This window comes from Micropterus salmoides, unplaced genomic scaffold (genome assembly GCF_014851395.1).
Source record: "Micropterus salmoides isolate LMB-PRFRI ecotype aquatic unplaced genomic scaffold, ASM1485139v1 Ms_hic_scaffold_1, whole genome shotgun sequence".
In the NCBI taxonomy this organism is placed as follows: domain Eukaryota; kingdom Metazoa; phylum Chordata; class Actinopteri; order Centrarchiformes; family Centrarchidae; genus Micropterus; species Micropterus salmoides.
Genome location: NW_024040040.1, coordinates 35959901 through 35980308, shown reverse-complemented (window position 1 = coordinate 35980308; position 20408 = coordinate 35959901). Strand labels below are relative to the sequence as shown.

The following is a 20408-nucleotide window of genomic DNA, read 5'->3' as shown; positions in this document are numbered from 1 at the left end:
GCCTAAGTGCTATAATTGTTTCCATGGCTATTCGGCTTATTGATGGTTATGACAGCCACAATCATCAGCATTGCTGCGTTTGTCCTGTGGCAAATAAACTAAGCGTCATCACCACCTTCAATTTAACTGAAAACGCATTACTGCGTAAAGTCAGTGGTGAGATGACGTCCCTCACCAACTCGCTGACAAAAGTTTATGCCTGCGCGGTCCGACCCCGTCTTACTAACTGCGCCTCGTCAGAATTCTTCCTCTCCTCTCCACATGTCTCTGTCTCCACAGCGCCTTCACAAGCCCTACTGGCAGCTCCTAACCACTTGAGACCTCTCGAGCTGTCTTAAATAACTGGGAGAGAAAGAGAGATTCTTAACTTTGAGAAATTTGATAACTTGCTTTTATTCTGAAGTTTAAAAGTAGGAGTAAATTTCATGAATTCTCTGCACTTAAGACTAAAATGGCACTTTGAGAAGCTTGATAAATACCGGCTCTGATCTGGTTTATTAGTGCACCAAAACCATGACAACAAGTTGAGACCAGGAGGCAGAGTTGCAGTCCTACACACTTCTCTGCGCTTCCATTAGAGCAATTACCCCAGAGTGATTGTGTCTGCCCACTGACCACTTAAATTAATTAAATCAAGTAAACAGAAGAGGAACTGTGCATAAAAACCTAATGAAAATTACCACCACAGCTGCAGAAGTACAAAATATTAGGAGAATTAACTTTTAAATAATTTAATTTCAGATTCTAATATTGATTTATTCAGTCTTACTGAAACCTGGCAGGGTCATGAAAAATAGTATAGTGGTGCGCATAGCTGCCTTCCAAGCAGTTGATGTGGGTTTGATTCCCAGCCATGATGAAAGTTTCTTGTGCAATGTTTGTAGTACAATACCCCTTCCTGTATCGGTAGGAACAGAGCTTGATACATGTTGCAGTCTTGCATCAGTCTAGTCAGTTCATACAAGTAACACAGTTTCAAGCCCCTCTGCAGGCTTCCAGGAAGTTGGCCAATCAGAACAAAGTGGGCTTTCAGGGAAGGGCCTTAAAGAAACAGCACTGTGGTATTACAGTATGACATGAAGCAAAAAAACAAAGTGACAATATGACAAAACAATCCATTACTTACTTACAATTTAAAGTCCAGTTAGCAATACAATGGTTTTGCATGTATTTGAGTTCAAACCGCAGCGTGTCTATTATGCAGACCATTACTGTTCAAGCCAATAGGCAGGTGGATTTACACTCATTTGCTATATAGCATGGTTCAAATTACGGGGGTTGGACCCCCAACAGAGGCAACAACAACAGTTCAGGGGGGTCTTTTTTACTTGTAATTGTAAATATTACAATATATTTCCCATATTCAAGTCTTATATTTAAGAATCTTGATAAAGATACGTTAGTTGTACGTCTTTTCTGCCTGCATCACTCACAGCAGGTTAAGGACAGTAGTTTGCTATCTAGCTTCTTTAATACACTAAACTTTCTGACTTTCAGAGTTTCGTAATTAGCCTTTCTATAACTTAAAATTAGCCGTCTGATGTTAGCTAGCTGAGAGTTACCCTATCATTTCATTACCATTATAAAATTTCATATTTTATCTAATTGTTAGATAACACTGGGGCTTAGGCCTGAGCAGTGACATTGTAGATTAGTTATTTTAGAGATACTATTTGACATCAATATAGAGTTTATTTTTTTATTTTAAGTCTTTTTACAATAGGAATGTTATTTGTTTTCACTCTGGATTTCAGAAGTTTTAGCTGGTTAGGTAAATTATTTCAAATGTATTTAGTTTCAGTTTTATTTATATAGCGCCAATTCTTAACAAAAGTCATCTCATTGCACTTTTCATATAGAGCAGGTCTAGACTGTATTCTGTTAAATATTTGCAGGGATCCAGCAATTGCCATTTCCCCAATAATGCAGGACTGCCGCTTTATTGAACCCAGATTACACTGCATTTACAGTCAACATGAGCAAGAGGGAAGTTTGCCATAAAAAGCAGTAAATTGAAACACTGTTCTAACCCTAACCCTTTATGACCAGGGAAAAAAGTTGACCCCCCCAGTTGTCATTGTATAATTTGCAACCTGCTGTATAGTGCACATTTTTATAGCACTGCACAACAAATTGCACAATTTCCCCCCCTATTTTGATTTCTGATGGACATTTTCATGATTGGCTGCATTCCTCTCTTGGTCCAGCAGAAGGAGCCTCAGGCTCATCAGGTTTAAAACAATCAGCATGATTAGACTGCAAGGACATGGGCAGAGTCTTGAACAGCTGTCCATCTTCCATTCTTTTATGGTTCTTGATTTAAATCAGAAAGTTTTAATTTGTCATTATATTTTCTAATCTTACTACTACTTAAATATTTTCTCATCACTCCACAATCTCTTCATATGGCAAATCTTCCAGACTCTCAAAGACACTATATGGTGGCCACCAGTCCCACAGATCCAGTGTCAGCTGGCAGGGGGGTGAACCTGACTTGTGCCTGCAGAGGAAATCTCTTGACCACTTTGTCTGGTTCATGATCGGTGATGGCAGATGATCAGAGTTGAGAGACATGTTTATGGCTTTACAGTGACCCACAGTGATCAAGGTAGATTGTACTATTGTGGGTGTTTAAATTCAGATGTGGAATTCTCACCTGGACGTCAGTCAATGTTTGATGGTAACAGCAGAAATGATGGTTTGAGATGTTTTTCCATTAAGCCTAAGGTGGCCATGCTGTTGTGTTACAGGTGACCTGGGAATCATAATGCTCGTCAGTATATTGGTCATCTTTGAGCCGTGAGACAAACGTTTCTGTGAAATGATCATTTGCAGATACTGATTAATTTATCCAACAGCTAAAAAGGGCATGGTGGTGGCTGGGTGATTAAGACACATAACTGTATAACAAATATCCTTCAGAACTGTTGACAGTGGGTGTTTCCTAATACACTATATACAATATATAATACACACTGTAATACAATATAATATTAGATTGTGACTGGGCTCACCATCTCTCGAACTGCATGTTTTCTTATTGTGCATTGTTTCATTTATTTAACATTTTTTGTTACAAGGTGTTTTTCAGAATATTTTTAACAAAAGCTTTCAAAAAGAGATGGAGACATTCTGATTCTGACGTGTCCCCAGCGTCGCCCCTGTAAATGACACCTTTCTGTCAATATTTTTAAATGCCCCATCACATCTAGGCAGTGCGGAAGAGGATTAGGGCCACGTGTGAATTTTTTTTAAAATTCTGAGATTAAAGTCAGAATTCTGAGATTAAAGTCAGAATTCTGAGATTAAAGTCAGAATTCTGAGAAAAAAAGTCAGAATTCTCAGAAAAAAGTCAGAAGTATGGGTACCTGTAAAGGTCCCATGTGAGAGAATCACTTGCATGATGTAAATTAGCCCGGGAACCACACACTAACCGAAGATGTCGGATTTAAGTGAGTTTTTGCGTGTTCGAGGGGTCCCAGATGAAGCCATTTCATTACTGGAAGAACAAAAGGTGAGTAAAAATGAAATATGTGTTAGTTTGTTGCATGGCGTTTGTAAAAACAAAGGAAATTCAAGGGGATGAAGGATGTGTAATGCAGGGACGAGTTAGCATGTTTTGATAGCTAATATGGTAGCTAACAAGAATATTGGCTGTTTTTTGTGTTGTTGACATTTTGGTTATATTATCATGTTTTAAACTGCCTTCGAAGACCGAGTGAGAGCAAGCGGACAGGTGAATATAACGTGTTACTGAAGCTATTGGGTGTTTTAATGCGTGTTTTTCCTTAAGACTGTACAACTCCAGCAAGGAAGTTCTTAGCGCTCCGCCGTTTCACGGAGATATACGCTTGGCTGCATCTCTATTTATGACGGAAGCTTCGTCAAGCAGCACAGAGCAGATGAACCGGACAGGAAGTCTGACACAGAACGGCATAGAGAATCCGGTCAATTTTCAAAATAAAACACCCTGTGCGGACTCCTGGTCGTAAATCAACAATAAACACAGTTAAAACAGACAAAAAACAACAACTATTAAACTACTTTACCAGCCTTCTATGGTAGCAGAAACGCATATTAAACTTACATCCTGAGATTAAATTTTTGTTTTTTTATTACATTATTGTACTGACCCCTGCACACAAGGCTTTCCTGAAATATTTGATCAGTATTTTCCTACTAACACTTTTACTGATTTAAGGGGCATAACCTTAACATTATTTATACATTGTATTTTCTTTTTTTCTTCTGTGCAGATTGACAGCAACGTTGTTGCGCTGATGCAGCGCTGGCAAATTACATCCCCTCCTATGGAGACCGAATTGCCCTCTTCAATTTCTGCAAAAGTCTCCTCTCAAAATGACTGGATAGATTACATCAGTTCTGCTGCTCACAACAATGCCAGCAATGTCAGATTTGGATGATCATATCAAACTGTACTTCAGACTTTCTTTCAGTAATAAAGAAATACTTGCTATTTTAGCACATAACAATCAGACAGTAATAAGTGTCCGAACTTTAAAGAGAATTTGTAAAAGACTTGGTCTGTTCAGGAGGAAGAATCAGTCTGACTTGGAGCAAGTGCTGGCTTTTGTCCAACATGAAATCATGACCAATGGTCAGATGCAGGGTTATCGGTGGCTACATCTTCGTGCAGTTCAACGGGGATTTGTTGTGTCACAAGATACCATAAGACGCATCATCAAACTGGTTGATCCGCAAGGTGTGGAATTAAGACGAGCACGACGCTTGAGAAGACGTCAGTACAGCTGCAGAGGGCCAAATGCGCTGTGGCACATGGATGGCTATGACAAATTAAAGCCCTATGGCATTGCCATCAATGGCTGTATAGATGGTTTTAGTCGCTATGTGTTATGGATGGAGGCCTATACTATGAACAACGATCCTAAAGTAGTTGCAAGTTACTTCATCAAAACAGTTTCATACATAGGTGGATGTCCAGAGAGGATTCGTGCAGACAGAGGCACGGAAAATGGTTGTGTAGAAGAAATGCAGATGTTTTTGCGGAGAAACCACCCAGACAGTTTTGCAGGGGAGAGAAGTTTCCTTTATGGAAGAAGCACAGCAAACCAGCGCATTGAGGGATGGTGGGGTACCCTCCGCAAACAGAGTGCGCAGTTCTGGATGAACTTATTTCAATCTTTCCAGGATGATGGCCACTTCACAGGAGACTTTTTGGACAAAAGTCTTATACAGTTCTGTTTCCTTAATCTTGTTCAGGTAAAAATATTTTTCCTCACCAAAATAAATATCTTAATAGAAATGCCTTATGAAATGATTCAGTAATAAAAGTAGTAGTAATAATAATACAATAGTGTTGAACTATAATAATCATAATAATTATCATAATCTAAATAGGAAATGTCAAGGTGCACTACAAGCAGGGCAGCATGCATCTTATGGATTGTTTGAAATACTGGGGAGCCAGCTCCCCTGAGAGACCAGAGACTCCTCTTAAAGCAATACAAGTATACATTTGGGTGGTTTGCTAAAATAGCCATCATCTTAAATATTTCCTAAAGTAATTTGTATTTTTTCTACATACTATCATTACTGAAACTACAATGTTTGCATTTTCTTAAGAAAGTGTTTGTGAGAGCTGGAAGCTTTTAGCTCCTGCTGCTGTATCTCCCAGCTGCCACTGCTACCGCCACAATCTGTGCTGTGAATAAAAGCCGAAGAAATTTCTGAAGCAAAGCTAAAAATGGCTAAAGAAACTGGCTGATATTAATTGAAATGCATTTCAAAAATGTGGAAGCTGAAATGCAAAACTTGAGCTGACAGCTCAAGTGCATTAGCAGAAGAAGCTAACAGCTGAAACATGTTGAAATGACTTAACACTGAAAGAAGAACTTAATTGTATTAATATCAGACATGAAACTCACTAGCCCCCTATTAAGATACACTTACTGTCTGGGCATTTATTTTGAGAAACTAGGTCCAGCCTTAGTTTCCTGTTAACGTATAGTGAGCATTCAGGGTTTTTATTTAGAGCTTCATCCTGAGCTTCTTATAGTTACTGTGTGCATGCATCAGTACATAATCATTTTGTGTGCCCTTGCTGTTTGGTGGAGGTGCTATTGGCATATTGCTGTATATTTTTACATTGATTATTGTTGTGTGCTGTAGCTGATGGGGGCATACAATGACAATGCAGCAGCCTAGGTCTCAGTGTAGACAGGCAGTAGTTACATACTATAAGACCAGCTATATTACACGTTTGTAGTCTGTATTTACTGTATCTTTCTATGCAGGATGAACTTGACGAAGTCGTCAACACATGGAATTCACACAAAATCAGACAACGTGCAAGTGATGGCGCAGCCTCGGGTCGGCCGTTTGTGATGTACTCATCACTATTGCTACTACTCAAACCTATTGCCATGGAGGAGGTCACTTTGTGTATGGAAGAGTGTACTCCCAAAGGCCAGTTTCCATGCGATGAAACGGTTTTTGAACTGTGTTGTCTACTAATGGAGGAACATGGATGGGATGCTCCAGCAGATCCACTTGCTGCAGCTGATCTGTACATTTTTTTAAGAGAGGAAATACAGGAAAATATTTGATGAATGGATCATGTCTGTTAGGTCTGTACTCCCACACAGTACTGTTGTAAACCTGTGTGTGTGTGTGTGTGTGTGTGTGTGTGTGTGTCATTGGGTGACTGAGTGGCAAAGAGCTACGTAAAGCACTTTGGATAAATTATATGTAATTGTAATTGTGCAATTGTATGTATGTGCTATGTAGCCATTTACCATTTATGGGGCAATGGTTGTATAATCCAAAAGTTTTAATTTGTTAAACTGCAGGAACTCAAGATGACTGCAGCACTATCCTGACAGAACATATACAGAGAACATAACCAGTATAGAGCACAATAAAGACAAAATGTTTGTACCTAAATATCTCTTCATCAGACAAAGCCAACCCTTGTTTCGACTATCCACATTAAATAGGAAATGAAATGTGTGCAGGTACTACGACTGTACATGTAATATAGCAAAACTCAAAATACAGTATGAGATGGAAAACTGGCAGTATAGACTACAGTAAAGAGGAACTGGCATGTCTGAACTCTCTGTGATTCATATGATTTGGTTCCAACCAAGCTAATATTGAAAGGTTTAGGTGAAGTTTGAAAGAAAACTACAACTACATTTTTATAAACAGGCAATAAGTGAAATATTTTTTAAGAAATACACTGATGCAAAAATGGGGAAAAATTAATGTATTAAGTACTATTCTGTATGCAGTGAGGATATTTGAGGAATAAACTGTGTTCTAAAGCTTTTAAGCAGTGGAACAACTTAATTAAACATGAGAAGTATTTTGCTAAAAATGTATCAATAAAAATATAGGCTTTCATATTCTATATATTCCTTAGAAATGTCTGACCCTCAGCAGCACCATTTTCAGGTGTTTTTTCTGCATCTTTAAATGACTTGTTCAGAGCCTTATTCTCACAATGACTACACAATGCAGTGTGTATTACTGTCCACACACTTCTTTCATAATTATTTTTATTGCCAGCTGATTTGTGTCCAATATGAATACTACAACATATAAAATGCTTGGTAACATTCTCAAATAAATGTATTTTAAACCTCATTTATCCCATCACTTTTTTTTACCTTTACCCATACAGACAGGGAGCTTCATCATTGTTCAATTCATTCAATTGAATACTGAATACAAACGTGGTGAAAGAAGAAACATTTTATTAACAATAAAAGTTTACATTAAAAACATTTCCTTGGTAATACAAATAATTAAGATGGTTAAATCTCATAACCAGATAGGCTAGTCTGTGAAGAGCACATAACCAGAATTGCTCAATTTTGTAAACTAACATTTGAATGTTAAAAGTAACATTTAACATGGCTACAAACAGAGGCTTTACTTAAGAGATTTCAACTAAAGCGATGCTAATGAGCTAAAAGTGGTCATTACATGAACAATTCTACATAATGTAGTATATAAAGATCCATTTTATTTTGATGCATACAAAAGTTAAATGTTTATCCTTATATCCTGTACTCTCATATAGCCTCTTTAACAAAACATCTTCTACAACAGTAACCTAATGTAAAAGATCAAGACCACTTCAGGTAAAATTAGCTATTTAACCATGGTCTGTATCACAAAATACCCTCAAGAGTCATCCATAAACAGGGTGTAGATTTAAGGCAAGTGAATGCTGTGAAAGACCTGCACGCAACTATAAAAAAAAGCTATATGCCAGACTTGCTTTTAGTAGCAAGGAAATAATTTCTGGTACTGAATTAACACAGCAGCTGAGAACCTGAGAATTAGGAACAATGATTCCTGAACAATTACACCACTTTGCCATTGCTGGTGTCAAATATGATGATCCACAAGGTAGGTAATAATAACACAAAATTATCAGACTGCATTGTATAGTGCCTGTGCAATAATAATCAGTAAAAAATGTCCAAAATTGAAAGAGAACACATCAGATTTGCTGAAAACAACAATACCTGCAATTCTGGATTTGTATGACTTATTAACCCCACTTCAGATTTTTTCTTTAGCAACAAATACTTGCAAGGGTCTGAACTTCAAAGAGAATTTGTTGAAGATGTGGTCTGTTCAGAAGGAAGAACCAGTCCAACATGAGATCATGACCAATGACTGCAGACTGGCATTTTTGGTGTCACACATCTTTCACCTGGGTGGTACATCATTTTGCAACTTATAAAAATGAATAAAAGTGCAAAAACACAGTTTCATCATATTCTATAGCTGACTGCACACAACAGTGATGATGCATGCCATAGTCCATGCTGCTGTTGGAATGTAAGCCCTCAACCTCAATTACATGACCAAACCATGTTTCTGTCCAGTGAGGTTTGTGTTGTGCAGCTTGAGAACTTGAATCTGGCAGAGATGGATCTGGCATTGGTAACAGACAGTATACCAGTTTGTTATAGTTTGTGAATGCACCACTAAAACACATGAAACAAGGGATAATAGCACTATAGTTTTTGTAACCAAGGCTGAGCTTTTTTGAATTGCTTATAGTAGGTCCTAAATATATATTGCTCAACATTCCTTGCAATTCTGTCCATGCAATTCTACATAATTGCATCAAACGTGAAAAACTCTTAACAGTGGATTGTTGTGGTAATGGTTGTGTCAATCTAAACAATGTCCATTACCCAGCCATTGCTTTCAAGAACTGCATTAAATTCTGAACGGAAATCTGGGAAGTTCTCATAGCTGTCAGCTATGTGCAGAATCTTCCCACATGTGTGCCCAATTGGTCTTCTCGTGAACTCTGTCATTTCTTCAAATTCCACATAGATGCTGTCTGTAACTATGAGATCAGATCCAGTGCAGAACCGCAGAAATCTTTTTGAATCTCTTTACCTTCATCTAGCTCTCTGATGAATCTTTTCAGATGATTTCCGACTTCCTTCTGTTTTGGAGTCAAATTGATGTCAAATTTCAGCAGTTTGCAGACCTTTTTTTGTGGTTGGTTGCAGGTCAGAGAACAACTTGGTCAGTGCCTCTGGACTGAGGGAGAGATGAGGATGGGTGATTTCCCTCCAGCAGTCAATAACAAACATGGGTTTTTGGACCAGTTCTTTGTGTGATATTTCATCAATTATTGTAGGAAGAGTCTCCGCTGTGATTTTCCTTCTACAGCCATAGCCGTCAAGAACTTCCACAAGATCATCAGAGTCAACTGCAGAGAAATCAGTCATTGCTTCCATCAGAACCTCACGTTCTTGGCTGCTCACAAACTGCAGAAAATGTGCTTTAAGATCACTGTACACACTGTTGAAAAGCACCTGTTCAAGGAAGGGGAGTGCCAGTTTGTTTGGCAAATACTGACAATCTTGGTAACCTTTCAAAAGGATTCTGCCAATTGCCTTCCATGTTTCAGCAGGGAAATCATGGCGAATGAAGGGCACTTTAACTGTTGTACCAAGTGTGCATCGATCGTAGAATTCATGCCAGAAACAGCTGAGAACATCTCTCAGTACCCCAGATCCACTTCCTGCTTCTTCTTTGTTGTCTGGAAGTATGCGTCTCACATTCAGTGCTTTGTTCAAAATCTCTGCATCAGAGAAAGCTGTAATCATGTCATGTAAAGTGTTAGCATGATGTATGGTGATTGTTATCACTTCTTCTGGATGAGCTGGACTGGGGGGTGTAGAAAAACCCTCATAGATCAAAGTGTCATCTGTGTCTTCTTCAACACTGTAGAGGGGACCAAAGGTAATTGAGTCAACAGACATATCTAGAGAACGCTTGACTCCATCAAAATCACCCATGACATATTCCACTTGTAGTTCTGCTGTATTGATTTCATTTCCACTGTGTGCTGAGACAAGAATCACTTCAGATGTCTCGCTGGTATCATCAAGTTCTTTTTGCTTTGTTGCAATGTAAAAGCGTAACATTGTCAGCCTTGACGTCTCATACATAGTGCCAATGGACAGGCAGGTGTCATCAGTGAGGTGGTTCTGTTTGAAGTCCCACACCTCAAACTCGAAATCTGATTCTGATACTTTAGGAGATATTCCATCAGGAAAGAAAAGTTTCTTTCCTTCTTGAAGGATGTCTTTTAATCCAGCATTAATTGCCAATTTAACTTTTCTGGTGCCACCTCCCTGCTTTGCCCTCACCTGTCTGGCTACATTACCATCACTGTGAATCCATCCTATCTCTACATTTCGGGTTGTTTTAAGCTTCTTTGTCTGTGTTGATCTTGTGTCTGCATCTGATACGTTTTCCTTGGTGCCTTCCTTTCTGACTTTCATTTTCTCACGAAGTTTTTCCAAAAGTCCTTGTTTTCGCTTTGAGATGGGCTTTTTACTTTAGCAGAAATTGAAGAGGGCAATTCGATCACCATAGGAGGGGATGTAATTTGCCAGCGCTGCATCATCCATCAGCGCGACAACGTTGCTGTCAATCTGCACAGAAGAAAAAAAGGAAATACAATGTATAAATAATGTTAAGGTTATGCCCCTTAAATCAGTAAAAGTGTTAGTAGGAAAATACTGATCAAATATTTCAGGAAAGCCTTGTGTGCAGGGGTCAGTACAATAATGTAATAAAAAAACCAAAATTTAATCTCAGTTCAGGATGTAAGTTTAATATGCGTTTCTGCTACCATAGAAGGCTGGTAAAGTAGTTTAATAGTTGTTGTTTTTTGTCTGTTTTAACTGTGTTTATTGTTGATTTACGACCAGGAGTCCGCACAGGGTGTTTTATTTTGAAAATTGACCGGATTCTCTATGCCGTTCTGTGTCAGACTTCCTGTCCGGTTCATCTGCTCTGTGCTGCTTGACGAAGCTTCCGTCATAAATAGAGATGCAGCCAAGCGTATATCTCCGTGAAACGGCGGAGCGCTAAGAACTTCCTTGCTGGAGTTGTACAGTCTTAAGGAAAAACACACATTAAAACACCCAATAGCTTCAGTAACACGTTATATTCACCTGTCCGCTTGCTCTCACTCGGTATTCGAAGGCAGTTTAAAACATGATAATATAACCAAAATGTCAACAACACAAAAAACAGCCAATATTCTTGTTAGCTACCATATTAGCTATCAAAACATGCTAACTCGTCCCTGCATTACACATCCTTCATCCCCTTGAATTTCCTTTGTTTTTACAAACGCCATGCAACAAACTAACACATATTTCATTTTTACTCACCTTTTGTTCTTCCAGTAATGAAATGGCTTCATCTGGGACCCCTCGAACACGCAAAAACATCTTCGGTCAGTGTGTGGTTCCCGGGCTAATTTACATCATGCAAGTGATTCTCTCACATGGGACCTTTACAGGTACCCATACTTCTGACTTTAAACTCAGAATTCTGACTTTAATCTCAGAATTCTGACTTTAATCTCAGAATTAAAAAAAACAATTCACACGTGGCCCTAATCCTCTTCCGCAAGGCTGTGATCGGCCGGTTCACGAAAAATTACATTGACGAGCTACTTTCCGCACACACAGCTTCTCTTCTCCCTGTCTATTTTTATTCAACATTTCAACAACTCTTCATTTCTACTTTCACATACTGTAAAGACACTCATTGACAAATCTCTGTCCTATCTCTTAGTTTCTTCGGTCTTCATTATATGCAGAAGTTTTCATGTATTGTATATTATATTTAACGACACTTGTATCTGTATAAATAAGAATAACGAAGGTTACGATATGGTAACCCTAGTTCTATAAGCACAGGCTCCGCCCTCTACTGGACTCTATGGGTACTACCTCCTTCAATCACACGCACACACTTGCCCACTGAAATTTTATCATGCACGTAGCCGACCAAGGGGACGTCGCTACCGATGCGTGCGTGACGTATAAACAGCAGTGTCCCTACTGCCTCAGCATCTGACCGCCTCTTCAGCAAACGGCGTCAGAGCGGCAGGGCTCATTGGTAGAGGGCGGAGCCTGTGCTTATAGAACTAGGGTTACCATATCGTAACCTTCGTTCTCGTTCACTTACAAAGCCAGCTGGCCAGGCTCTTCTTGGAAAGGGTTTTACTGACTGCACTATCACTGAAACAAACGAACAGCTGACCAGTGCATCGAATGGGGGCTTTGTGCTCTACATAGGACATTAGCCTAGCACACATAGACACAACAGATGCACCCTAAGTGGGGTAGGGGGGTAGAAAGCAATCAGATTTATTGTCCTGGACCTGAACATGCTCCTTATGTTCTTAAGAACAAAGGAGGTTTGTTGTCTCAATCTGGCTGCACCGTGGACACCAAGAACCGACAGGCACACAGCTCACTCACCTTCTTAGCAGAGGTGAGAGCAAGGCGCAGGGCTGTTCAAGAAATAACATTTTCAGTATGCTGGTCTTTTTCCTGACCTGTTAACATTTTCTTTATAAAACATTTCACTTTGCAGTGAGGACATGAACAGTCAAAGTATCTCTATCTATTTGTCGGTAAATGATTCCAAACAGAACAGAGAGCTCACCTGAAACAAAGAGGACACTCAGTAACATGCTGCTTGTCACCATATTCACAGACAGAAACCTGGATTTGCAAACACAATAACACTGTTACTTCAGTTGTGGAAATCACACCACTTAAGTTTTTACAAAGCATTCTTTGTCTTTTAAAGCAACTTCCCTACTTCAAATTCACACTGGAAACTACCCCTATCCAACCAGATTTCACAGTTTTGTTATAAGTAGTGATTAACCACGTCTACAGAGTTGTGCTCTGAAATCTGTTTAGACAGTACATGACGGATAACATAATATACGACAATAAGACTCACACACACACACACACACTTACTGTATTATTTATTTATTTTAATTTAAGATATTATTTTCATTTTCGAACACACACACGCTTACTGTTTTATGTTTATATTTTAAATATTATTTATTAATGTTTTATTTTTTATTAACACACACGAACACAACTTTTACTGTTTTATTTTCTTATGTAATGAAATGTATGAAATGAATTGTTCTTATGTAATTTATATATAGCTTTGGCAATACTGTAATCATACGTTTATGCCAATAAAGCTGATTTGAATTGAATTGATAGGGTAGAGTGGGGTAAGACGCCTCCCCTAAGCTCAATGTCTATTTGCTGACACATAAAATAATTTTTAATAGGTTTTTTTTTGTATCTTGAAAATGGCCATGCTTACAGTAACATAATATAAAGTAACATAAATACCTACAGTTGACAAATTAATTTGTATTAAATCAAATATATTTTTTAGGGAAACTGCATTTTCCACATGGGGTAAGATGCTCTCTAAACAATTGCATAACTTCTCCCTTAATGAAAAAAAAAAAAATATATATATATATATATATATATATATACACACATATACACATACATATACATACATACACACACGTATATATATATACACACAGTATATACATAAATTGAACACAATAAAAAATATATACCTTCTATTAAATGACAAAAAAATTAGATCAACTTAGGTCAAAATAGCTTTGATCAAATAATTTAAAAAATTGTGATGAAACAGAGGATAGTTTTAGTTCAGTGAGACGAGCGGCAGCCACAAGAAATGTTGAGAAAAAAAATTGTTACATTTTGTGTTTTTGGTTAGAATTACCGTTGGGGGGGGCATCTTACCCCATGTTGCCCTATATATTTTTGTTTAAGAAGCAGGGGAAAAAGCAGTAAAATGTTTCCTTACCAAACAAACCCAGAGATAAAAAAATAAATAAGAAATTGTTGTTTGTTGACGAGTGTGATGGTTTTGGAGTGAAATGAGGCAATTTGTCAATTTTAGCATAACTGCAACAAACCACCTAACCTCGCTGCTGTAATATGAGAGAAAGAGGATTTACTGTTCACCTTTTTGCATGCGTTGGCGTCTGTAGCCACCTGTCGGAAGCTCCGTCTTAAACCAAACTCTTATCCAGTTTTAATCCACTCCTTTTCGTTACATTTTTTATATCCTTTTTATTTAACTTAAGTTTTACGTGGGTTAAGGATTTTAGTCATCCGACATGGATTTTAAGCTAGATGACCGTAAAAACGCGATCAACGCTACTGAACGCAACAAAGCTCCGGTGACTATACTAGCCGAAATAACTCTGCCCCATGAGGACTGCACACTCCTTAAGAAAGCGAACAAAAAGATTGCTGACCTTATGGAAGACATCCGATGACTTTCAGAGGAACTCAAAGAGAAAGATTCCCTGCTGACTAGCTTTATGGATGTGGCTTCAGTACAAGCCAAACAGATTGTCTCTCTTAGCGCAACCGCTAACATCCAGGACACCGTGTTTTGGGACCCCTCTAGCCTTCCCAGGCTTTCATCCTGCTCGACTCCGAAGCATCAGTCAACCTGGTCTGAAGTGGTGGTCCGTGGCTTTAAGAGAGGCTCGGATGGGGCTGCCTCTCCTCCGCACATCGGCCTCTCCAACCGCTATGCAGCCTTGACACTCCGGTCCAACCAGCAGATGCACCTGTGGCTTCGAGTCTCCCTGATATGGATCTCTTTCGGCGCACAGTGCCTGCCGACACTGTTGCATCTCCTCCACCGGCTACATCTCCTGCACTGGGCCGCCGGTCTGCCGCTGGGCCTGATCGGCGGCCGTCATCCCGGTCAAAAACCTCCGCTTCCCGACATAGGATCCTGAAGGAGGCTGTGCTCAGACGCTCCGGAGGCCATCTCCACCCTGCACCGTCGGGTAGCCCTTCTCTCAGGTCCGTTACTGCTACTCCAACACAACACTCGGCAGCTCACACACTCCATCCTCAGTCCGCACGCAGTGTTGAAGCAGATTCTGCTCAATCCTGCTCTGTAACCCCACAACCGGCATCTCCTCGTCCTCTTTTCTCCCCAACCACACTAATAATTGGTGACTCCATAACCAGAAACATCCGTTTCTTTAACGCTACCACTCACTGCTTCCCCGGTGCCACCACGGCTGACATTTTAAAAAAACTCCAGGACCTGATGCCGTCGCTCCCGTCCTCCATCACAAGAGTGATAGTCCATGTGGGAACAAATGACACAGCTCTTCAGCAGTCTGAGCTGACAAAATCAGATTTGAACCGTCTTCTAAACTTTTTAAAGCAGTGTGGAAAGTCCGTTTTTATCTCTGGTCCCATTCCCACAGTTGGTCGTGGTGCTGGCTGCTTCAGTAGACTCCTTGGCCTCCTTGGTCCGCCTGCAGGGCTCACCGTGTGTGTTATGTGGATAATTTTAATATTTTCTGGCAAAGAATGTCTCTTTTTAAGACAGACGGACTTCACCCAAACAAACGGGGCTCAGAAATGTTAGCTGCTCACATACAGCATGTTGTGCGGTCCTCATATGACTTACGTGAATGACTAATCATTCATGCAGCACACCTGGACACACCACCGCTCACTGAACAGAACTCTAACTCACTGCCACAAACAACTGTCTCCACCTGCTGGCATGTAAAGCCGTCTGCTCCCAGCGTTGTTCCAAAGACTTCTATTCCTGTCATCATCACACATAGGCCAGTAAACCGAAATGTGCACATCCCACACAGAAATATTAGTAATCTCTTAAGGATTAGGACAACTGCACCAACTCCAGCACCCAGAACAAACTCATTTAAAATGGCTCTCTTCAATGTGAGATCACTTTCAAGTAAGACTTTTATCTTAAATGATTTTATCTTGTCTGCAAATCTAGATTTTATGTTTTTAACTGAATCCTGGTTGCAAATGAATGACTATAGCCAGCTAGCTGAACTGTGTCCACCTCAATATGATTGTTTTAGTCAACCGAGGGTCAGTGGTCGTGGTGGTGGGCTAGTGAGCGTGTATAGGGAAAATTTAAAATGTCATCAAGTACGCTGTGATGAATTTAGCTCCTTTGAAGTTCTCACTCTTAAAGTTGGAGGGCTGCACCCTATCATATTTGTTATAATTTATCGCCCCCCAAAACCGCCTGGAGGATTTTTATCAGAACTTCCTGAATTTTTATCTACTCTGGTTTTAAATTATGACAGAATTGTTCTTTGTGGCGATTTTAATATTCATGTTGATGACCCCACCAATGTTAATGCAACTAACTTTTTAAATATGGCCACTTCTTTTAACTTCAAACAACATGTCAAAGGGCAAACACATAACCGTGGTCATACACTGGACTTGGTTTTTACCCTGGGTGTCAGCGTCTCCTCTGTGGAATTAGTGGACATGACAATATCTGACCACAGATGTATTGTTTTTAGCTGCGATTAGCCTGTTACTCATGCCGCCTCACCAAGCTCCGTGTGTTCTCGCATCTTTAATGAACAAAGTGTTTCAAAGTTTTGCACATTCTTTCAGAGCCAAAGCCAACGCCTGTCTGATTCCAACACCAACAATCTGGTCGATCACTTCAATCATATCTGCTTGTCGTCACTAAATATTACTGCTCCTCTAAAGGTTAGGCCTACATCTAAAGCTAGTAAGCAACCCTGGATAAATTATGGTGATAAAGCATTCGCAGCCTAAAAAGGGAATGCAGGAAAGCAGAGCGCAGATGGAAAAAAATCCTGTCTCCAAGTCCATTACCTCAGTCTGAAGGATTTATTAATTAACTACAATAACATGGTTAAGGATGCGAGAACACACTATTTTTCTGAACTCATTACTACACATAAACACAATCCCAGGTTTCTGTTTAAGACTGTGGATCAGCTGGTAAACCCAACCCCTCCTTGTGCCTCAGCTGGAAGTAATGACTGTGAATTGTTTTTATCTTATTTTACCAATAATGTGGTGTCAATCAGAGCCTCTATTACCCCCGTGGCCTCTTACTCAGAGGTTCCTCACCAGCAACAAGAGAGTTTTAACCAGTTTTATCCCATCAACTTGTCTGAGCTTTTAAAAACAGTATCACATATGAGAGTGTCCTCCAGCCCACTTGATGTAATACCTACAAAATTTTTACTGAAAGTAATCGATTCTGTTGGGCCCCATTTGATATCTGTTTTCAACAGCTCCCTATCTACTGGTTGTGTCCCTGATTATTTTAAAACGGGCGGGCAGGCAGACAACACAATATACACACAGAGGTACAAACAGTGAAGGTGATGTTGCTATAGACTAAATGAAAAATGGTACAGATATTTATAATAGTGTTAATGGTAACAATCGTAATGTTAATGATTATAATAACAATAATAACAATAAGACTAGTAACAATAGTCGTTGCAGCAGAGGGTGTCGAGCAGGAACACGGGGGCAGCAGGTGACCCGTAACCACAGATCCAGACTCCACAGCTCCAGAGCCAGAAACACCTGCAGGAAGTGATTGGAGGAGAGAGGAGAGGGACGAGAAAGCACAAGACTACCAGAAAGGGGAGAAGTTGTGTTAGTAACATGCAATAATGGGATGAGGTTGCATACAGAGGGAGAGAAAGTAGAGGAGAGAGGAGCTCAGTGCATCATGGGAAATCCCCCGGCAGTCTAGGCCTATAGCAGCATAACTAAGGGATGGTTCAGGACTCACCTGAGCCAGCCCTAACTATAAGCTTTATCAAAGAGGAAAGTCTTAAGCCTACTCTTAAATGTGGAGATGGTGTCTGCCTCCTGAACCCAAACTGGAACCTGGTTCCACAGGAGAGGAGCTTGATAGCTGAACGTTCTGGCTCCTAGTCTACTTTTGGAGACTCTAGGAACCACAAGTAACCCTGCATTCTGGGAGCGCAGTGCTCTGGTGGGGTAGTAAGGTACTATGAGCTCTTTAAGATAAGATGTTGCCTGACCATTAAGAGCTTTGTAGGTAAGAAGAATGATTTTAAATTCTATTCTGGATTTTACTGGAAGCCAATGCAAAGAAGCTAAGACAGGAGAAATGTGATCTCTTTTCCTGGTTCCTGTCAGAACACGTGCTGCAGCATTCTGGATCAGCTGAAGAGTCTTAATGGACTTTTTCGAGCAGCCTGATAATAAGGAATTGCAGTAATCCAGCCTAGAAGTAACAAATGCATGGACTAGTTTTTCTGCATCATTTTTAGACAGGATGTTCCTGATTTTCGCAATATTACGTAGGTGAAAAAAGGCGGTCCTTGAAATTTGCTTAATGTGAGACTTAAACGACATGTCCTGATCAAAGATAACTCCAAGATTCCTCACAGTGGTGCTGGAGGCCAGGGCGATGCCATCCAGGGAAACTATATCTTTAGATAATGCGTCACGGAGGTGCTTAGGCCCCAGAGCAATAACTTCAGTTTTATCTGTTTAACATGAGAAAATTACAGGTCATCCAGGTTTTAACATCCTGAAGGCACATTTGAAGTTTAGCTAACTGATGAGTTTCATCTGGCTTGATCGATAGATATAACTGAGTATCATCTGCATAACAATGAAAGCTTATGGAATGTTTCCTGATAATATTGCCTAAAGAAAGCATATATAAAGTGAAGAGGATTGGTCCGAGGACAGATCCTTGATGAACTCCATGACTAACTTTGGCATGCATGGAGGACTCATCGTTAACATGTACAAATTGAAATCGATCTGATAAATAGGACTTAAACCAGCTTAGAGCGGTTCCTTTAATGCCAATGAAATATTCCAGTCTCTGCAATAGGATTTGATGGTCAATGGTATCAAATGCAGCACTAAGATCTAATAAAACCAGTACAGAGACAAGTCCTTTGTCTGATGCAATAAGGAGGTCGTTAGTAATTTTCACCAGTGCTGTCTCTGTGCTATGATGAGCTCTAAATCCTGACTGAAAATCCTCAAATAAACTGTTTTAAGTCCCTTCTTAAAACATACTTTTATAGGAGAGCCTTTCCCGATCTTATTTGACTTTATTTTATCCCTTTTATTTTATTGTATTTTACTAATTTTATATTAATTTGTATTTTAGTCTTTTCAATGTTTTCATGCTCTTATCTTGTTTTTTTGTATTATTCTTTACACTTGTTAAAGCACTTTGTAACTTGTTTTTGAAAAGTGCTCTACAAATAAGGATTATTATTATATTATTATAGCGATTAGTTTTGATGTACAAATGCTAGATTTTAGCATTTGTACATCTGGTCTTCTCTGTAGTCTCGAAACTGGGGAAGTAGACTTGACAAATGACAAAACAAGGAAGTTGGTTATGTGTTGCACTCAAATTCTTGAACTGAAGAATTTCCTACATAAAAATCATTCATTAAAGGATCTGATTGCTGCTCTCTTTCTGATGTGGACTTGTCTGGTAAGTTACTAATTATTGATTTTAGCCAAAACAGTTATATTATTTTGTAACTCCTCCTGAAGACCACAAAACAAATATATGATTGAATATTTATATTAGGGCTGGGCAAGTTAACACGTTAATTATGCTAATTAATACCTGATAACTAATTAGTTAAACAGTAATAGATTCAGAAAACTCACAAACAGCGAGGATCAGTCTCTCTTCCAATGATTTATGCTGCGCATTCAGACAATTCAACTTCGGCAGCGGACTCTGATGGTAACTTGTTTTAACAAGCTAGATAAAAGGTAATGCCCTGGCAGTGGCAAATAGCTTTAGTTTTATATTTGATTTGATTACAATAATGTTTAAGTTAAGATTTACAAGAAATATTTTATTGCTACTGTGTAAAGGGAATCCTGCTGGTAAAAGCACCTTAATTTTTTACAGTGTTTGTTAACACCATATATTATTGCACTTTTGTGTACATAGCAGTACATTTAAATTAAAAGTGCGCAATAAACTACTTTAGAATTCATTATTCAATTTTGTGCATAACAATGTGATTAATCGCGATTAAAAAATGTAATCGTTGCCCAGCACTAACTTATATTGTTTAGAGCATTTCAGTAGTGTGGTATTTTTTAAATGGAGATTTACTTAAATTCTTTATAATAGTTCAAAAAACATGTAAAATAATCGCATTA

General features: G+C 39.1%; 1 protein-coding gene across 1 annotated transcript; it reads left to right on the top strand.

Annotated features, from left to right (window-relative positions):
• The first annotated feature begins 4263 nt into the window (after positions 1 to 4263).
• LOC119907929 lies at positions 4264 to 7570 on the top strand. Its single transcript, XM_038725637.1, has 2 exons — positions 4264 to 5241; positions 6276 to 7570. The coding sequence occupies exons 1-2, from the start codon at positions 4399 to 4401 to the stop codon at positions 6585 to 6587; spliced, it is 1155 nt and encodes a 384-aa protein (XP_038581565.1). The 5' UTR covers positions 4264 to 4398; the 3' UTR covers positions 6588 to 7570.
• Positions 7571 to 20408: the final 12838 nt, after the last annotated feature.